The 18,847-nt window shown below is 39.6% G+C and overlaps 2 protein-coding genes and 1 long non-coding RNA gene across 5 annotated transcripts; 1 reads left to right on the forward strand and 2 right to left on the reverse strand.

Annotated features, from left to right (window-relative positions):
* Window positions 1–2,452: 2,452 nt before the first annotated feature.
* Window positions 2,453–9,751, reverse strand: LOC119079466 (cytosolic carboxypeptidase-like protein 5). Its single transcript, XM_037187396.1, has 10 exons — window positions 9,580–9,751; window positions 9,252–9,397; window positions 6,537–6,796; window positions 5,964–6,467; window positions 5,791–5,903; window positions 5,556–5,714; window positions 4,610–5,389; window positions 4,341–4,542; window positions 4,120–4,278; window positions 2,453–3,365 (listed from the first exon to the last, which is right to left on the reverse strand). Exons 2-10 carry the CDS (start codon window positions 9,340–9,342, stop codon window positions 2,643–2,645), a joined length of 2,991 nt encoding a protein of 996 aa, XP_037043291.1. The 5' UTR covers window positions 9,343–9,397; window positions 9,580–9,751; the 3' UTR covers window positions 2,453–2,642.
* On the reverse strand, window positions 3,613–4,113 carry LOC119079558. The gene is made up of 2 exons (XR_005088184.1): window positions 3,852–4,113; window positions 3,613–3,725 (listed from the first exon to the last, which is right to left on the reverse strand). It is a non-coding gene; the product is annotated as an uncharacterized LOC119079558 (long non-coding RNA).
* A 3,800-nt stretch (window positions 9,752–13,551) lies between the features above and the next one.
* On the forward strand, window positions 13,552–15,272 carry LOC119079530 (peroxiredoxin-2-like). 3 transcript variants are annotated; one of them, XM_037187515.1, is made up of 8 exons: window positions 13,552–13,714; window positions 14,005–14,179; window positions 14,236–14,353; window positions 14,492–14,690; window positions 14,746–14,786; window positions 14,849–14,964; window positions 15,033–15,082; window positions 15,164–15,272. In XM_037187515.1, exons 2-8 carry the CDS (start codon window positions 14,011–14,013, stop codon window positions 15,215–15,217), a joined length of 747 nt encoding a protein of 248 aa, XP_037043410.1. In that variant the 5' UTR covers window positions 13,552–13,714; window positions 14,005–14,010; the 3' UTR covers window positions 15,218–15,272. The 3 variants fall into 3 exon arrangements, with proteins under 3 accessions (XP_037043410.1, XP_037043409.1, XP_037043411.1); XM_037187514.1 differs by having other exon boundaries at window positions 13,590–13,837; XM_037187516.1 differs by lacking the exon at window positions 13,552–13,714 and adding an exon at window positions 13,901–13,921.
* The last annotated feature ends 3,575 nt before the right edge of the window (window positions 15,273–18,847 follow it).

Consider the following 18,847-nt stretch of genomic DNA (forward strand, 5'->3'; position numbering starts at 1 on the left):
ATGCAAGAGGAGTGTAAAACGTTGGAATTCAGTATTCAATAGGGGATTGATACAATACAATGCGTTACCGGGTGATGTAAAAAACACAAAGTGTGAACGGACGTTTAAGGATAAGTTGAGACAATTTGTGAAAGACAATTTTTGATTATTGATGTAATGTCTCAATGTTAGTGTATTTATGTAAAAATTGTGATTTTTAATAGCTTTTGCTAAATAAATGTCGATTATTATTATTATTACTATTGAACTCCAGTTAACAGTAAAATACGTTAATGATGTTTTTCAGCTAGAAAATAATTTACGATCTTTACAAACAGTTCAATTATATCTGCATATCTTCTGTATGCACTAATGCATTAATAAGTAGAGAAGTCACTTTTCTGTATGAGCAGTTTGCACAAAATGCATTTTTCATTGATTGAAAGTAACTTTGCATGTAAAGAATTGGCTAGAGAATTATTTCTTCCACTAGCTAAACAAAGTACCAATCTTCTTGATGCACATAAACGACTGCGGTAATGCTAAAACAATGAATTCCATCATGAAAAGAAGGATCCACCAGTGGACTCATACACACACGATATACCACAAAAAGGGTTGACAAAATAAGCTTTTTGCCCTTAAAGATGGAAAATATAATCACAGCGGATTTGACATGAGTTGATTTTACAAAGGCAGATATTTGTCATAGCTTAACATCAGTTTAACTGTAAATTGTTTTTGATTTTTTTTTGTTATCCAGCAATTATAGATACATAGTCGAAATGCCAGACATAGTGGAAGTACTTTGTTGTTAGATCTTTTAAAATTTGAAAATTTCCATCTCCTCAAAGTACGAAAATATTTATTTAGAAAACCAAGCAAGGTCGAAAATATTTCAATTGCTAATTTTCATTGATCTGTCTGCTTTTCGTGTCTGGCTGTTCCGCTATAAAAGCGACGAAGATTTTCGAATTGATCATAATCCACTTTGTGATTTACAATCGAAAACACATTTCAAAAACATTCAACTAAAATGAAAAGTTTCGTTGCTTTAATTTTGTGCATTTGTGCTTTAAACCAAGTGATAGGCGCGAGTGCTCACAAAATTCCAAGCTCACCAGCTCCAGCATCTGAAACAGCCGATTCGGAAACTGCTCCGAACTCTTCGGAGGATGAAGGCAAAGGACATAATGGCTGTAAAGTGTTGTGGAAAAAACTCTTGGAGCTTTTGAGTCCACTGTTAGGCAATGATGAAGATTCATCAGCTACTCCAGACACAGCATCTCCAGCTCCAGACTCAGCATCGCCAGCTCCAGACTCAGCATCGCCAGCTCCAGACACAGCATCTTCAGCTCCAGACTCAGCATCACCAGCTCCAGACTCAGCATCGCCAGCTCCAGACTCAGCATCGCCAGCTCCAGACTCAGCATCGCCAGCTCCAGACTCAGCATCGCCAGCTCCAGACTCAGCATCGCCAGCTACAGACTCAGCATCCCCTGCTCCAGACTCAGCATCCCCTGCTCCAGACTCAGCATCCCCTGCTCCAGAAGCCTAAAATACCACGCTCCAGAAGCACAAATTTAATTTATTCGAAAATCGACATGGAAAAATGAAGTTATTGCTACCAATATATGTATACTTCGAAAGTCTTTCAATTAACGCAAATAAATCTTTATCTGAAAAAGTAAAACTATTAAAACACGCAAAAATGTGTTAATTTTAAAGGAAAGATTTGTTTGTGGGTGATAATGTGGGTCCCATTTGGAATTGTATGTGACCAGCTGGTGCAAAATAACGTATGCACACCAGTTCGGTTTAGCGATTGTATGATAAATAGAGATGGATCGGATCTAAATTTTAAAACCAGATAACCCAAAATGTTTAACATTTAATTCGGGTTTGGTTCGGGTAGTGTTTTCACAATTCCCAGCGTCGCATATTTACCAAGTCTGTGTCATCACCGACGACCATTGTCGACTATTAATAGTTGGATGCTGCGAAAGTAATTCATTACATGAGGTATCAATTTTGTGATAAAAGCTAACTCACAAGTTTGTTTTTGAGCAACAACCGGTAACTGTCTTTTCGACAAGTGTTATATCCGAGCCAAAGGAAAGTTGCTCAAAAACACATGAGTGAGTTTGCGAGTATTGTTTCCGTTGTAATGAAGTACGCAGTAGTTTGATAAAATTCTAGTCGAGTTTCGGTTTCATCAGTTATTGGGTTATCGGAAAATCTTAAACAGGCTCATCTGTAATGGCAAAGATCAACTCATACACACTTCTTATCCGTGAAATAAAATTCTTAAAACAGGAGGCATCTTACCATTATTTTGACTGTCTGCATACTCTTCTGTAAATTCAACTATGCGAAGAGTACATTAAGTCTGGTCAGATATAGTGAGAGAGTCTATTGAGCTGCGTCGTGATTGGGAGTACCAGTCCACCAAATTGTGTCCATTGAAAAGAAATTTATAATTTCAATCACAACAATTTTTATTTGAGAATCAACAGAAGATAAACTAAAAATTTCAAAATAACACAAAAGCGAACAAAAAAATTAATTTTCTAATTTATAAATCCATCTTTGATAAGAATTTTCTCTTTTAAATCACATTTATTTCTCGTGTTCCGTTCAATTCGGTTGCAATTTCCCCGATTTTAAAATACTCTCGATTTCTTCCGCTTCAAATTGGTGTCGGATTTGAGCATTTTCTTCTTCTTCAGCCGCAAATTGTCTTTGCTCAGAGTTTTCTTTCCGCGTCTCAACGATTTGAGCAGATTGTCGTTGGAAAATTTCGATCGTCTTACAACACCCGACGACGTTTTCTTGACATTCAACGAACTGCTCGACGACGTAGATGACATGCCAGCAAAATTGCCAGTTTTCTTCGGTTTCTGGATGCCAACCGGCACCAATATAGCACTAGCGCTAGTCGTAGGAATACGCGATGTCAGTATGTGCGACGAGCAACACGGACTGTTCAGATCTGGATCGAGATCTTTGGTCGTTTGCTTCGTGATATCGCCCAGCATCGATGACTCGACAGCATAAAACAGTGGCAAATCAACGGCATCAATAGCGGATTCGATACTCTCGTCAATTTCCTTACACTTTTTCGGTACGTCGATGGTGGATGATGACGATTCAATGGGTGCAACTGATGATAAGACTTTCGGTCGCTTTGTTGGCACCGATGCTGATGTTAATACATCGCAAAGTACTTTACCCTTTTTGCGATTGGTGCCTTCCTTTTTGCCGTACGTTGTGGTCACTTGCTGCTTGTTCACAGAGACTTTGACTTTGTTCTCTTTGGAGATTTCCAATGGCATTGACGAGCACATAGAGGGATTTTTCATGCGTTTTGTTTTTGTCGTTAAAGCCTGTTAAGTGATGATAAATGGTTGAGAAAATAACAACAGATGACACAACTAATGCTAAAAATGCTGGGACGGACATAGAGATTGGAATTTCACCAGGGGGAAGGCAATTAATTTGTGTTAAAACGAAAAATTTATAACGAAAAACGTGGAACAGGAGGACAACAATTTCGTGCATTGAATTTACAATGAAACTTTCTTTCGCTTTACTATTCGCGTGATTAGGTACCGACGTTTACCAATTTTTAGCTGAAAAATGCCGGTAATTAGAACATTTTCCATTACAAAAGTACTACGACACAAATCATTTCTTATGAAATTTCATGAATGTGGTGTAAAATGATGACTTGGAACTCAGTGGACCTCGCGATTTCCGAGGACCTCGCGATCTCCGTGGACCTCGCGATCTCCGTGGACCTCGCGATCTCCGTGGACCTCGCGATCTCCGTGGACCTCGCGATCTCCGTGGACCTCGCGATCTCCATGGACCTCGCGATGTATTATCTGTCGCCCCAGCTCGACGAGCTGAAACTTCATATTGTTCACACATCAACTCCCGCGAATCTGTTACCCGAAAAGTACTCATGGAAGCTCTACGGAAAATACATTTGAGCCCAGGCAGCCGGATGATTGATGTTTGTTTGGCGAACGAAAAACGGAACTCCCCCTCCAAAAATGATCAACAATAAATGCGTGAAATTTTATTTCCTTGAAATTTCATATCGAAACGTTCATTCTGTACTGTGACACAACTTACTTTACTGGTAGTAAGACAGGCCCGTGTCATCGACTTGTCAATATCGCCCCGCAACGAATTACGGAGACCTTGAAGATTCTTGAATTCTGAATTTGGCAGTCGTGACAACGGATTGGAATTTGTTAAATCCAAGATCGATGGACCGAGTGCTCTTCCGACCTGCAATAGAATGGAACAAAAATGAATGCACTGACGGATTGATTCACTTTCCATTTACTCACGTCTTCGAAAATCGCTGGCGTGTACTTTGGCACGATCAAACTCTTATTGCGAGCCGAAGAATTTTTTCCTATGGGCGGCAAAACGTTCACATACCGACCAGTATTGTAGTTACTCTCCAGAGTATAGCTCTTTATCAGACCGATTGTTTTGAATACCGCCACACGGCCAGATCCTTCCTTCGACAGTCCATCCCGTTTCCCCCTAAACGATGAATCAATAAAACATAAATTTAATGCGGTCTGAGCGGTCGAAATATCGAGCGCCTTACTTGAGATACATATTCCGTTCGGAGAAGACGCAGGCATCAAAATGAAAATGACTGCAATTCATACTCATCAGTCTTGGTAGTAGCATACATTCAACTGCTTCGGCGGCGCTGGTCAGATGATTTCCGTACATAAAAATGCCCTTCTTGGATGCATGTCCATGCAAGTCGATGTACAGAAACATGTTGCTTTTCTCAGTCATTGATTTTTCGCCCAGTTTCTGGGTAAACTCAGCGCTAAAATCTAAATTCTTCTCCTCCAGCATCGGTTTCTTTTTGGCCATTTGAAACGGTGCACACAGCAAACGCGGCGAACGCACGTTCCGTATCGTCACATTCTTGTTGACCGACTGTTTCAATGCGGAGCTTTTAACAGCCGATTGATCACCTGGCACCGGATCAGCTTTCAGCGATTCGGTGCGCTTTTTCAACTTGAACGGCTTTTTGAACACAGATGGATTGGTGATGATGATCGGCTTAATTTCCGTTATCAATTCGTCCAGGAACACTTTTCCAACTTTTCGCTCTTGCATCGGTGGTTTGACTTTTGCATCATCCCTATCACACTTTGGTAATTCAATTAACGGCTTCGCATCGAACAGATCCAGTTCTCGCGATTGACTCCGCGACGAATCGGTACTGCAGCACGGTGATTCTTCCGTTGACTGCGACTGTTGTCTCAGATTGTTTATCGGTACGTTTTCGTCGGACGATGAATCGGAAGTGTGGACCGTCGGCTCGTTCTCTTGATCGTCGTGAAGGTCCTTATCGAAGTGGTAGTACCTGCAGAGGCACAGAAATGTTTGAGTGAGAATGGGATTCCACTTTCGACGGCATTGAACAATTCCTCAATTGAGGATCGGACGAAATTATACGGGCGGGCTATGCATAGCATCACATCCAATAAAGTGTTGAACAGTTCATAAAACGAGCTTGACAGTGAAATTACCTAATCAACTTCCGTACGGCAAATATTGACGGCTGTGTTTCAAGTTTTGGTAACAGGTAAACCCTGTTCAAATTTTGACCGAACGTATCCGAACGATAGCAGCCGTTGTGAACTCCATCCGGATTGAGAAACGGGACAATCTTGAACACGTACAACTTTCTGTGGAAGGAAAATTCGGAGTTGATTTTATAGCGGTGGTGACCACTTCTGGTGCTACAATTGTACGAGAACATACCTCAATGTTGCAGCGACCACACTCCGTCTATCCAGAATCAATTTCAAAAATCCATTCAAAACGAAACTGGATGGCGTTTCCCCAGGATGAACGCGTGACGATATGAATATGATCTGAAAGTAAATTTTGGGTGAATTCGTGTTAGTTCAGTGCTGGCGATGACGATGTCTCACTTTTTTGTCTTTGAAAATGTGGCTACGTCGCGTATTCAAATCGGGAAATAAATTGCTCAGTCGATCCTCTGTCTTTGATTGTATTCCATGAAATGATGTGATCGTAACCAGATCGACATTTCGTCCTTCCACGGACCTGATCAGCAATTCACGATGGAAATAGATTTGATTGTAAATTTCCGCCGGTGCCATTTTGGCCAATTTGTTCTCTTTTTGATTCGATTCGTCCATTCGGTCCGGATGCAGCGACTGTATCAAATTATCCATTTCTTGTACGATTTGACTCGTAGTGGTTGGCTCATCTTTCTTGTTTTCGGCTTCGAAAAGCCGATCCAACAACGAATCGATTTCTTTGTCAGTTTTGCCGTACATCGATTGAAAATGATCCAATTGATTTTGGCATTCGGTGTAAGTAAATGGAAACGTAAACGCGTAGTAAATTGGCACAGACGTATTACCCATTGGCTTATGGTAAAACGACAGCGTGAAGTTATCCTCGTCACTCTGTGCGAAACAATAGAAATTAATCTCAACTCAGAGTTCCTTCATTTTCAACATTAAAATTGCACCGACCACATAGGTTGGATTATCTTTCATTCGTTCCCATTTGCCGTTGGTTCCGATCTTCATGACCGGATGCATTCCTTGGCCGAACAATTTTGCCTGTTTGTTGAGATTGACAACGTTCAGTTTGCACACTTGAAACGATTTGCCGCCATGAATGCTGAACATGAACCATGATCGATTGGGATTTTCATATTCTGTGCCAGCACAATCTGGCTTTGTCCAGATATTAATTTCGGCGCAGGTGAAGTTTTCGGTGGGGATAATGTCTGTGAACGAAAATTTGGAAACGTTTCGATGAATAGCTTTGTGAGAATGTAGATGGTAGGCAAAACAGAAACTAGAAGACTAGGCATCGCATATACCATATCTACAAACGAGCCGTCAGAACAGTCAGAGCGTTTGCTGCGACTGAGCCCCGTACAAACCCGTACATCTATTGCGCACGTGACCCTAGTTCGTCCGTCGCCCTACTCTTACCATAAGTCTACTGCGCCCGTAAACGTCGGTAAAGTAAAATTCTTATGGAATGTGTACGTCTTAAAAATTGCGCATAGCGCAATTACGAAGCCCCGTACGATGTTCCTTTCAAACGTAACACAAATTTCAAATTGACCTAAAATTTCCTCAGTCCTATTTTAACCTATATTTACCTATAAATAAACAATTTACTGATAAATATGCTAGTATATAGCTCAAAATAACTATCTATATAGCTCAATATACTATATATATTTATATATAGATATCCATATTTGGGATCCTTGAAACACCCCACACACGTAACCACTCACTTATCACTAATCAGTGACTTTGTAAGTATCATTTTCACCGATTTATATTGATTTTACAAAAATCCAAAATGGCGGCCGACGGCCATTTTGTTAGGAGGTGGAAAGTAGTACGGCTGCTTTACATTCGTTAGTACCTTTCAAACAAAAAAAAATTCATGAAATTCGGTCAAAGTTTACTCGAGATATTAACAAAAAACACCACCTTCACTGTACGGCCGAGTAGCCACATACAAGCTCACTCCAAGAGACCTAGCTCACGCTCCGGTGAATCGAATTTCATTTTTTCCCTGATTGGTACGGTCAATACCTATCTAATAAAGCAAAATCTATCTAAATACGTTCAAATTTGGCCAACCTACAAGCAAAAACGGCTTGCCGCCCTGTACCTAGTTCACACCAAGGGGTCTAACTCACGAGTCGGTCATCCGATTTCCATAAACTTTTTTTTTGTCGATCGGTATTGTAAATACCTTTCATTTGACGTATCACTTACAAGTGTAGTGCTTTAATGTCTGGAGATATCGTCGAAAAACAGTTAGGCACTTATTGGGCCCCAGCTCCGGAAGGTTCGACCCAAAATCTCCCATCTTCGAACTTAGCCTCACTATTTTGACTATCTTTCAGGGAAAAAAAAATTTTGAAATCGGATTTGATTTACTCAAGATATCGACGTGACAGACGGACAGACGGACAGACAAAATTTTTATTGTGGATTCGTTATCTATGAACATAGGCAAACACCTTGCCCTTACCGCCTGCTTCGAATTCCATCAATTACACACGGCATCGTAATCCTATAAGCCCCTTCGTACTTCGTACGGGGCTAAAAACCTGCCAGTAATTTAGTAGGTAATTCTGGTTAAACCAGATCAAGCCTCAGGTCTGCCCGGAAAGTTGTGTAAAAAGTCAGGTAAAAAAAAATCGTAGGAATCCGAGACTGACCTGAACAGAATCAGAATCGGCTGATCTCTTATGAGTTTTAACGCAACATTCCAACAAAAGCGAAAAGCAACGATCAATCTTGCGTAGCCTAATGGGGCAAAATATGGCGTAGATTTGATGTTACTTTCAGGCGTAGAACCTGCACCAAGTATAACTTAGAACAACAGAACTACCAAATTACCGTAGTAACTCAGAGAACAGCAGTAAAATTGTCATAACAATTGAGCAAACTTAAGAAGTGACCAGCTAAAATTGGTGAATAATGATGAGCGCTACAGGGTCACACCCAGCGATAAGAGAAATTTATGACATAACAAATTGGATACTGATTCCATTCGTTTCACCTGTCCCAAATATATTTTTCATTAATAATTTTACTTGCAATGAAATGAAATTTTCGTAAGGGGCACACAGTTGACACCTGCGATAATTTTCATTTTAACAGGGTTTCGCAAGTAAAATGCCTTACGTAATTGTTTGGAGATTGTTATTTTGCCACGAGGGATTATATCACTGTCCTTCGGCTAGGGCTACAAACCTCCCTCTCGGCAAAATAAAAATCTCCAAACAAAGACATAACTATTTCGTATGACTATGCTTACACATATCAACAATCCTGTTTCTCTAGTAGATTTTCTAGTTGGATTGTCTAATTAGAAAAAGTTGTGTGAAAGTTCAATGGCAAAAAGTGTCAACAACAATTTCCTTTACGAAAATCCCATATCAAATCCTTGACTATGTTGTGGTTTCAATAACCATCTAATAATAGACGTCCCATCAAAAAAAAATGTTTTTTCGATCGAAAAGGTCATCGCACTCCGAGGACATAAAAGATGCATATTTACATTTATGTACGAAAAAGATACACATACGGCGGTGGTTGTTATCAAACATTAAAATCAAAACAATAAACGAACCGAATTTGTTTGCCCTACTTATCTGGATTGGTTTTTATTGATCAAATAAAATCATGTGCAATGGTATTTACCTTCATACAAATTGACGAGTTCCACTTTCGCTAGATTTCCTGAATCGAAATTTGAATTGAAAACATATCCACCACAAAGGAAATTTTCCATTTTTCTTGTCTTTTTTCGGTCAAAACTTTGCTTTCTTTTTCGTCTTCACACTGATCTGTTTCATGGAATTAAATTAAAAATTTCGTTAAGTCACTTTTAGGTGCAACTATGCTTTGATATGATCACAACATTTTCACAATTAAAAATAATAAAAAAAACGAAACGAGAATTTTCACAGAAACTTGAACAGGAAAAAAAGGTGACACACATCAGCTGTTTCACTAATTTCCACTTTACCTTCAGTTTGTGTTAACGTTAATTTAATGATAACAGAATACACCAATCTTATGGTATCGAGATTGATAATTTCTGCAGATTGAAATTAAATTTATCGTCTGAAAAATTCCATTTATCACTGAATTAGGTCGTCGACATAATATAAATTTCACAATACAAAATGAATGGCAAAACGTCAAGGGTTCAATATTTTCGTGAAGCAATTTTTATCGCCAACAGATGTCATCGTTCACGGATTTTTGAATTTCAGGCGCCTTCTTTGAATTTTCAAATTTTCATGCATAATCACATTAAGAACTAGGCCCCACCTTTTGGGCGGGTCAGGTCCCTTGACTGACAATTTTTTCAATATATTTTTAATCAATTTCATTTTATTTTCCGTTGTTAATCTTCCGAAACATCACAAATAACTGATATAAAACCTTCGCTTGAGTACAAGTTTTTTGGAAAATCACTTTTTCTGTTCTATATTTTCTTGTAAATTTGCGGCCAGATTTTTAATCAACAATACATAAATAGACAGAGACTCGTGTGAATTACGGCCCTCGCTCCGCTCTGCCCGCAAACTTCCCACTCGTATAAGTCGTCTATTATTCAGTTTTAGTCTTATTGTTAAACAAAAGTAAAAGATGCGAATTTGGAACGATTAGAGGACTCTTTCACTTTGGTACAATATAAAATAGGACGGTAGACGTTCTTCCGGTGTTGAGGAATTTCGCCCGTGTCATTCACAATAACCCACAAAGTGACATTTTCCTTATACAAAATATAAGGCGCGGCGCGAAATTCCTAGCAGTCGTTCTTCCCTTACACTTATGTACCCCCCGGTACTTTCTACGTTCACAAAACCTTTAAACATGAATAAAATAGCACGACTCGTGCGAATTACGGCCCTCGCTTCGCTCTGGCCGCACACTTCGTGGGAGTTTTAAAGTTTTCTGTTTGATTGTTTTTTTAGTGTCATTCCATACATTTGAATAACGATTCAGAAATTGGTTTTTCATAAAATTTTATAAATATTTTATGTCATGGCGTGAAATATGCTAATTTTGCCTGTAATAGCTGACTATCACCGTTGTAGAAAACTATCATGAGTGATAGCTGACTATCACCGTGATAGCTGCCTATCACCGTGATAGCTGCCTATCACCGTGATAGCTGCCTATCACCGTGATAGCTGCCTATCACCGTGATAGCTGCCTATCACCGTGATAGCTGCCTATCACCGTGATAGCTGCCTATCACCGTAGCTCCTATCACCGTGATAGCTGCCTATCACCGTGATAGCTGCCTATCACCGTGATAGCTGCCTATCACCGTGATAGCTGCCCCTATCCATCCCGTGATAGCTGCCTATCACCGTGATAGCTGCCTATCACCGTGATAGCTGCCTATCACCGTGATAGCTGCCTATCACCGTGATAGCTCCTCCCACCCTCACCGTGATAGCTGCCTATCACCGTGATAGCTGCCTATCACCGTGATAGCTGCCTATCACCGTGATAGCTGCCTATCACCGTGATAGCTGCCTATCACCGTGATAGCTGCCTATCACCGTGATAGCTGCCTATCACCGTGATAGCTGCCTATCACCGTGATAGCTGCCTATCACCGTGATAGCTGCCTATCACCGTGATAGCTGCCTATCACCGTGATAGCTGCCTATCACCGTGATAGCTGCCTATCACCGTGATAGCTGCCTATCACCGTGATAGCTGCCTATCACCGTGATAGCTGCCTATCACCGTGATAGCTGCCTATCACCGTGATAGCTGCCTATCACCGTGATAGCTGCCTATCACCGTGATAGCTGCCTATCACCGTGATAGCTGCCTATCACCGTGATAGCTGCCTATCACCGTGATAGCTGCCTATCACCGTGATAGCTGCCTATCACCGTGATAGCTGCCTATCACCGTGATAGCTGCCTATCACCGTGATAGCTGCCTATCACCGTGATAGCTGCCTATCACCGTGATAGCTGCCTATCACCGTGATAGCTGCCTATCACCGTGATAGCTGCCTATCACCGTGATAGCTGCTATCACCGTGATAGCTGCCTATCACCGTGATAGCTGCCTATCACCGTGATAGCTGCCTATCACCGTGATAGCTGCCTATCACCGTGATAGCTGCCTATCACCGTGATAGCTGCCTATCACCGTGATAGCTGCCTATCACCGTGATAGCTGCCTATCACCGTGATAGCTGCCTATCACCGTGATAGCTGCCTATCACCGTGATAGCTGCCTATCACCGTGATAGCTGCCTATCACCGTGATAGCTGCCTATCACCGTGATAGCTGCCTATCACCGTGATAGCTGCCTATCACCGTGATAGCTGCCTATCACCGTGATAGCTGCCTATCACCGTGATAGCTGCCTATCACCGTGATAGCTGCCTATCACCGTGATAGCTGCCTATCACCGTGATAGCTGCCTATCACCGTGATAGCTGCCTATCACCGTGATAGCTGCCTATCACCGTGATAGCTGCCTATCACCGTGATAGCTGCCTATCACCGTGATAGCTGCCTATCACCGTGATAGCTGCCTATCACCGTGATAGCTGCCTATCACCGTGATAGCTGCCTATCACCGTGATAGCTGCCTATCACCGTGATAGCTGCCTATCACCGTGATAGCTGCCTATCACCGTGATAGCTGCCTATCACCGTGATAGCTGCCTATCACCGTGATAGCTGCCTATCACCGTGATAGCTGACTATCACCGTGATAGCTGACTATCACCGTGATAGCTGACTATCACCGTGATAGCTGACTATCACCGTGATAGCTGACTATCACCGTGATAGCTGACTTTTCGATTGATTGAATTTTCCAACAGTGGAAAATACTGTTTTTCTGGAATAACTTCCAGATCCTTAATCCCACATATCCCATCTTCGAACTTAACCTCAGGAATTCAATTCTGCGTCTATTAAAAAAATAAAATTGGTAATTGGTTGATAATTACTCAAGTTATCGTGTATACAAGCAAAATATTGGGACAAACAATTCCGTTTTTCATAACATTTCATACAACCTTTGGTATACAAACATTCTAGGGTATTTTCCGGCATAAGAACCTGACTTACAGTCAAGGGAATTAACACGGTTAATCACTTAATCAGCAACATGATTAATGTGAATACACAGGTTAATCAGTGATTAACCATGATTAATCACCATATTTCACGATTAAATATAGTTTTGCGAAACAGTAATTTTCCCATCGAACGCACTTCAAGCAAAACTGCCATAGTCGACGGCAGCACAAAAAAGTAACATTCCTAAGCAAACGTACCCAAACTCTATAATCTTGGTAGTTCAGGTTTTGGGCTTGGTGTCCCCTCAACGAGAACCGTACACAGAAGAATGGCATGAGAGACGCGACCCCATTCACAACGATTTCTGTGTACAAATATCTGCTTCTAACTTTAGGCGGAGATATGATTAACATTAGACACAATCCTAAGGGATTGCTAAACTATATGTATATGTGTCGTTGGGAATTCACACCAAGCATGTGGATCAGACTAAATACCTCTTGTGTTCAAAATATATGTGGTTGTTTTGATCACAGCACTGCTACTAGCATGAACACTGAATTGACAAGCGTCAAATTTGGGAACTTTAGTGATGCGAGCTACCGCTAAGGATTGTTTGTATTGTATGTTTTAACTCATACAACGAAAGCAAGTGATCTATCTGTACAACAGAAACGCATTTCGTACTGTGATTTCATCAGCCTCCGAATATTTTGTATGTTCATGCTAGAAGCATGGCTGTGGTTTGATGCTAAATCTTTTACTTCATTTGTTATATATAACTCCGCTATTAAAAACAAATTTATTTTATCGTTCGAATTGAAAAATAAGGGAAACGTCTGTCCCTGGATACGTCTCCTTCCCTTTATGATATTTACTCACTCCAAATGCAGCCCTGTATTGCATTACCAACTGTTGAAAAGGTCCATCAACAACAGTGAAATGTCATACTATGATGTAGTGTGTCAACAAAGTTGTTGTAAGGTGTTGTGAACGGTGAGAGATATATCGCAGTCAACAAAAATAATTGTCGGCATCTCTTGTGAAGCAAAACTTCATTTGAGACAAGCACGTAGTCAAAACAAGTACGTTCCTGATAAGCAATATTGTACTTATTTTGAATCGTTGATGTGTGTTAGATGATAAATGTGATAGATGATTTTGTAGAGTTGTGTAAAAATTATCATATTTCTGCCGCAGAGAAACGTGTATGCGTGGCTTCGCTTTTTTTTCAATACGTGGTCCAATAGTTCGCAAAACACTTTTTTTTGATTAATTATTATTCTCTGCCGGAGAAGTTATTCTAGTTTCTATGCGAATCTAATCGGAAAATCATTTTCTATCGTTGTCTCATCGAAAAATCTACACTTTTCAGCACACAATGACAAAAACAGTGCAAGTGATCGGTTCGCTGTTGCTGTTTTGTAGCATTGCAACAGCTAAATTTAAATTTGAAGAGGAAACCTGCCACTCTTTCGGTCCAGATGCTCATGTTTATCCGCAAACAACATCGACATTAGATCATAAGTTACAGTACACCAAGGCAGTCAGTAAGTAAATTCAAAAAGTTTTCTTTTCCTTTTGCTCTAACGGAGTATTCCTATAGTTTCCAGACCGGCACCGAGCTTTGAAGGTACAGCAGTTATCAACAACGAATTTACTCAGATCTCATTATCGGACTATCTCGGGAAATATGTCGTCTTCTTCTTCTATCCACTGGATTTGTGAGTATACCCAAGTGCATTTACCAGAAATTACCGTCTCTAGAGACCTTAGAGCAATCATTTCGTAGAGGCCTTAAGTTTTCAATAAGACTGCAGTGACGAAATGTTACATAAACTTCTGTTGTTCGCGTCTTACAGCACATTTGTATGTCCGACCGAAATTCTTGCCTTTTCTGACCGCATTGAGGAATTCAAGAACATTAACACCGAAGTAATCGCCTGCAGCATTGATTCCCATTTTACGCATCTGGCATGGATAAATACACCACGGAAAGAGGGAGGACTAGGTAAGGTAGCAATACCACTGCTCAGTGACATGTCCCATCGGATATCGAAGGTAAAGAATCTGAGTTCATTATCCCGAAATTGTTTCATTTGTAAATCCACTTTAGGATTATGGCGTTTATTTGGAGGATTTGGGTCACACCCTCCGGTAAGTTTGCATGTGTTTTATCCCGGCAATTAGATATCGTCGTTTCACAACCAATTCTTTAGAGGTCTTTTCATCATTGATCATCGTGGTATCTTGCGACAAATCACGATGAACGATTTACCGGTTGGCCGATCCGTCGATGAGACACTGAGACTGGTGCAAGCATTCCAATATACTGGTAACAACGAAATAGTTTTGTACCGAAGTGAAGCCGGTAGTGTACACCATTCCCAAAATTATTTTCAGATCAACATGGAGAAGTATGTCCGGCAGGTTGGAAGCCAGGTGGCGCAACGGTAAATATTTAGTTTTTTGTTTGCTAGATTATAGGCTTGGATGTGTGGATGTAAAATGATTTTCTTTGTAATAATTTGCAGATCGTTCCGAATCCCAACGAAAAGAAGAAATATTTCGAGAAGACTAATCAGTGAATCACAGTGTGTTCGTTACATACCTAAAATAAAAAGATTTCTTTTTGTACTGAAAGTGTCGTTTCGACTTGGACTAAGCGAGAATGGGCCAAATATTGTGCGGGACTAACCACAGAATCGCTACACGTACATTATGACTGTACAGAAGCATCATCAACTCTTTTCGAAATCCTTCGCGAAGCTTTACTGATCCTGAATTCTGTTTTCAAATTTTACAGGGAAAGAATTGCGAGCAAAAAGTCAGTGAAACATTCACACCGTAAAAAAAATGATTTTCTCATACAAAGTAGTACTCAATTTGATAGCTGTCATTCGAAGTACTTTCGCATGAAGTGCATTGCTATGATTCATGTTTCGCATGGCGTTACAATACATACAACTGTCCGCTGATGTTGGATCCTGCTGGTAGCTAGTCTGGTTTCAACGCATGCAACGTATGGGGTAAAATAAGTCATATTACTTTGTGTCGAGAACCGATAATTTTTTTAGAACGTTTTTAGACCCGTACGAAGTACTGGGGTCCCTATAGGTTTACGCATACGTTTGTAACACGTCGAATGGGACTCCCTGAGTAAGGGGAAACCTATTGTGGTTGTCTTAGAGATGCCAAATCAGTGAAAAAAAATCTCCGTCTGTCTGTCTGCACGATAACTTGAGTAAAACGCATCCGATTTTGAAAATTCTTTTTTTTCCCGTTTGGTAATGTCAAAAGACAGGCTAAGTTCGAAGATGAGTGATTTTGGATAGACCCCTCCCGAGCTGTGGCCCAATAAGTGCTTTACGGTTTTTCGAAGATATCTCCGGACAACTAAACGTTACACTTGTAAGTGATACGTCAAATGAAAGGTTTTTACAATACCGATCGACAAAAAAAAAGTTTATGGAAATCGGATGACCGACTCGTGAGTTAGACCCCTTGGTGTGAAACAGGCACAGGGCGGCAAGCAGTTTTTGCTTGTAGGTCGGCCACATTTGAACATATTTCGTCTGTTTTAGCTTTATTAGATAGGTTAGGTATTGACCGTACCAATCAGGGAAAAAAGTTTATGAAATTATGTTCTCCGGAGCGTGAGCTAGGTCTCTTAGAGTGAGCTCTTATCTGGCTACTCGGCCGTACAGTGAACATGGAGTATTTTGTCAATATCTCGAGTAAACTTTAACCGAATTTCATGAATTTTTTTTTTGTTTGAAAGGTATTAACGAATGTAAAGCGTCGGTACTATTTCCAGTCTCCTAACAAAATGGCTGCCGGTGGCCATATTGGATTTTAATAAAAGTGATATATATTGGGAAAATGGTACTTAGAGTGTTTCTGTGAACATGGAAATAATTTGTTATGTGTGTGGCATGTTTCAGGCATTCCATATATAGACATCTATATATACCTATATACAGCTATATTGAGCTATATACAGGTATATAGAGCTATATAATAGCATATTCCTCTGTGAAATGTTTATTTACAGTGAAATATAGTTAAATATAGCGGTATATAGCTGTTTAAATAGGAATTTATGAAAGTTGACTTCGTACGGGGCTGTCTATATTGCTTCCGGCAATTTATTTGTATATGATAACAAGGCAAAGAAAGATAATGTAAGTGATTTTAAAGGGCGAATAGCTTTTCAGTAGAGAATGAAGTAAAAGAAATGAAGAGTTTCACAGTAAAGGCTTTTGATACAAATAGGTGTTTCGTACGGGTCGGCGTTAGCTATGTTTTTTGACAATGTTCATGTTCATTTCGTGATAAATTGTAACAAATATGTACAGCATTAATTGACCGAGAATTGGTTTCTCTTACATTTACAGTCAGTAACTATATAAGAGATGTTATCCTGATAAAATAGTTATTTACATAACAAGGGATAAAAAGTCGTATGTTTATTGATCTCAGCTTCGCCTCGGAAAAACAAAATGCACACGAAAAGTCTACTTTTCATTTTTATGTCGAGTTATGCAATGGATTTTACATGCTGTTGAAACCTAAACCAATTTTCTTGTAATTGTTCCTCATGTTAAATAGAATCTTTAAGAGCGCTCACCCATTGGCAATTTTCTAGCCTACATTTGTGCGCAAAAATATTAGTTTTTTGATGATTTCTCTGAACCAAAAGTAAATCCATAAAACATGCAAAAATGTGTTAGTTTTAAAGAAAAGATTGGTTTGTGGTTTGATAACGTGTCCCACTTGGAGAAACCTTTTGCAGATTGTGTAAATTTATGTGTTTTGCAAAGGTTTCTCCAAGTGGGTTAAGTTGTCGACCACAAACCAATTTTTCCCTTAAAAGTAACAAATTTTTAATGGTTTTACTTTTTCAAAAAAAGATTTTGGTTCAGAGAAATCATCAAAAAACGAATATTTTTGCGCACAAATGTAGGCTAGAAAATTGCCAAGGGAAGAGCGCTCTTAGGGGAAAAAAGTTGGTTATAGACGGTGACCTTTTCGAAATATAAGACACGTGCTATATAAGAGTTTTTGTTGCTGTATATTGAGATCGGAAAGAGTTTACCGTACAAGTCCGACTTCATTTTTTTAGTAAATCATGCCCGCACGTTAGTAAGCGGGCGTGACGCAAGTCCACTACCAAAAATGTTATTTTTACTTTTTAAAATTTGAGGACGGCGGAGTATAATTACAGCAACTTTTTGAATTCTCCCACTTAACTCCAACGATCCCCAAATTTGAAACTGTAGCGCGATTTTTTTTTGTAAAATTTTCTTTCTAAAATATTTTGAGTCAATATTTTCTTGATAAAACTTTTGCGTACAGGCGCAGAATGCGTCAGCCTCAGCGATATCAGTTATTTTGTAAGTAAGATAAAGGGCTTGCGTCACATTTACCCTTTAAGGGTTTTTTGATCGATTTGAATTTTCCCTAACTAAAAAAATTTAAAGTCGGGCCTTGTATGGTATCATTGTAAAGGCAATAATGTCCACTATGTGACACAATAGCACAATCATCATTGGAAACTGTTTCCGATCTCAATATACAGGAAAAACTCTTATTATAGCACCTGACCTATAATTTCGAGGATTTTTGTTTCGAAGGAGAAACATAAAAAACGGTACATTTTCGAGGCACACTGTCGAAAAACTTTTGCTCAGAATGAAGATGCAATGATCAAAAATAGAAAAACACAAAAGAAAAATTGCGGTTGTTGTCTGGGCGGCCCAGGCTGGGCCACTGCTCATTTCTGCGATAGAGCAACAAAAAAATCATCTGCATCATCGTTCTGCTGAAAGCATTTAATCGTTTTTACAGACTTCATTCCATAAAAAGTACATTATAATGAACAGATGGTAACTTACAGGATTAATAGAACTGTAGGTGTACTTAATCGTAGCAGATCTAGCTGTGACACAATCACTTTCTAGTGAAAACATAAAATTTGTTGGATTTCTTTCGTAAAATATAGTACACAACTGCTTGCCAATCATTAAAAAAAAAACGTTTGAATGCAAATACCTAGTAATTACAAAGAATAATTAACCTGTCACAGACGGCAAGCATATTAACAGTTGTACTATTCAAACTATTACTTCATTTTATCGAAAATTTTCGAAAATTGATTTCAGAAATCTTTTACTTCATTTGTTTTGAACATGATTTTTGCTATATAAGACCTCATC

Source organism: Bradysia coprophila, unplaced genomic scaffold (assembly GCF_014529535.1).
Source record: "Bradysia coprophila strain Holo2 unplaced genomic scaffold, BU_Bcop_v1 contig_324, whole genome shotgun sequence".
Taxonomy (NCBI): domain Eukaryota; kingdom Metazoa; phylum Arthropoda; class Insecta; order Diptera; family Sciaridae; genus Bradysia; species Bradysia coprophila.

Coding starts and splice junctions, on each gene's coding strand:
- LOC119079466 (XM_037187396.1), bottom strand. CDS start 9,342: ATGGAAAATTTCCTTTGTGGTGGATATGTTTTCAATTCAAATTTCGAT. Junction 5,904..5,963: donor ACATTTTCAAAGACAAAAAA/GTGAGACATCGT, acceptor ATTTACTTTCAG/ATCATATTCATATCGTCACG. Junction 4,543..4,609: donor GAACGGAATATGTATCTCAA/GTAAGGCGCTCG, acceptor TTCATCGTTTAG/GGGGAAACGGGATGGACTGT.
- LOC119079530 (XM_037187514.1), top strand. CDS start 13,769: ATGATAAATGTGATAGATGATTTTGTAGAGTTGTGTAAAAATTATCAT. Junction 14,180..14,235: donor ACAGTACACCAAGGCAGTCA/GTAAGTAAATTC, acceptor GTATTCCTATAG/TTTCCAGACCGGCACCGAGC. Junction 14,965..15,032: donor GCAAGCATTCCAATATACTG/GTAACAACGAAA, acceptor AATTATTTTCAG/ATCAACATGGAGAAGTATGT.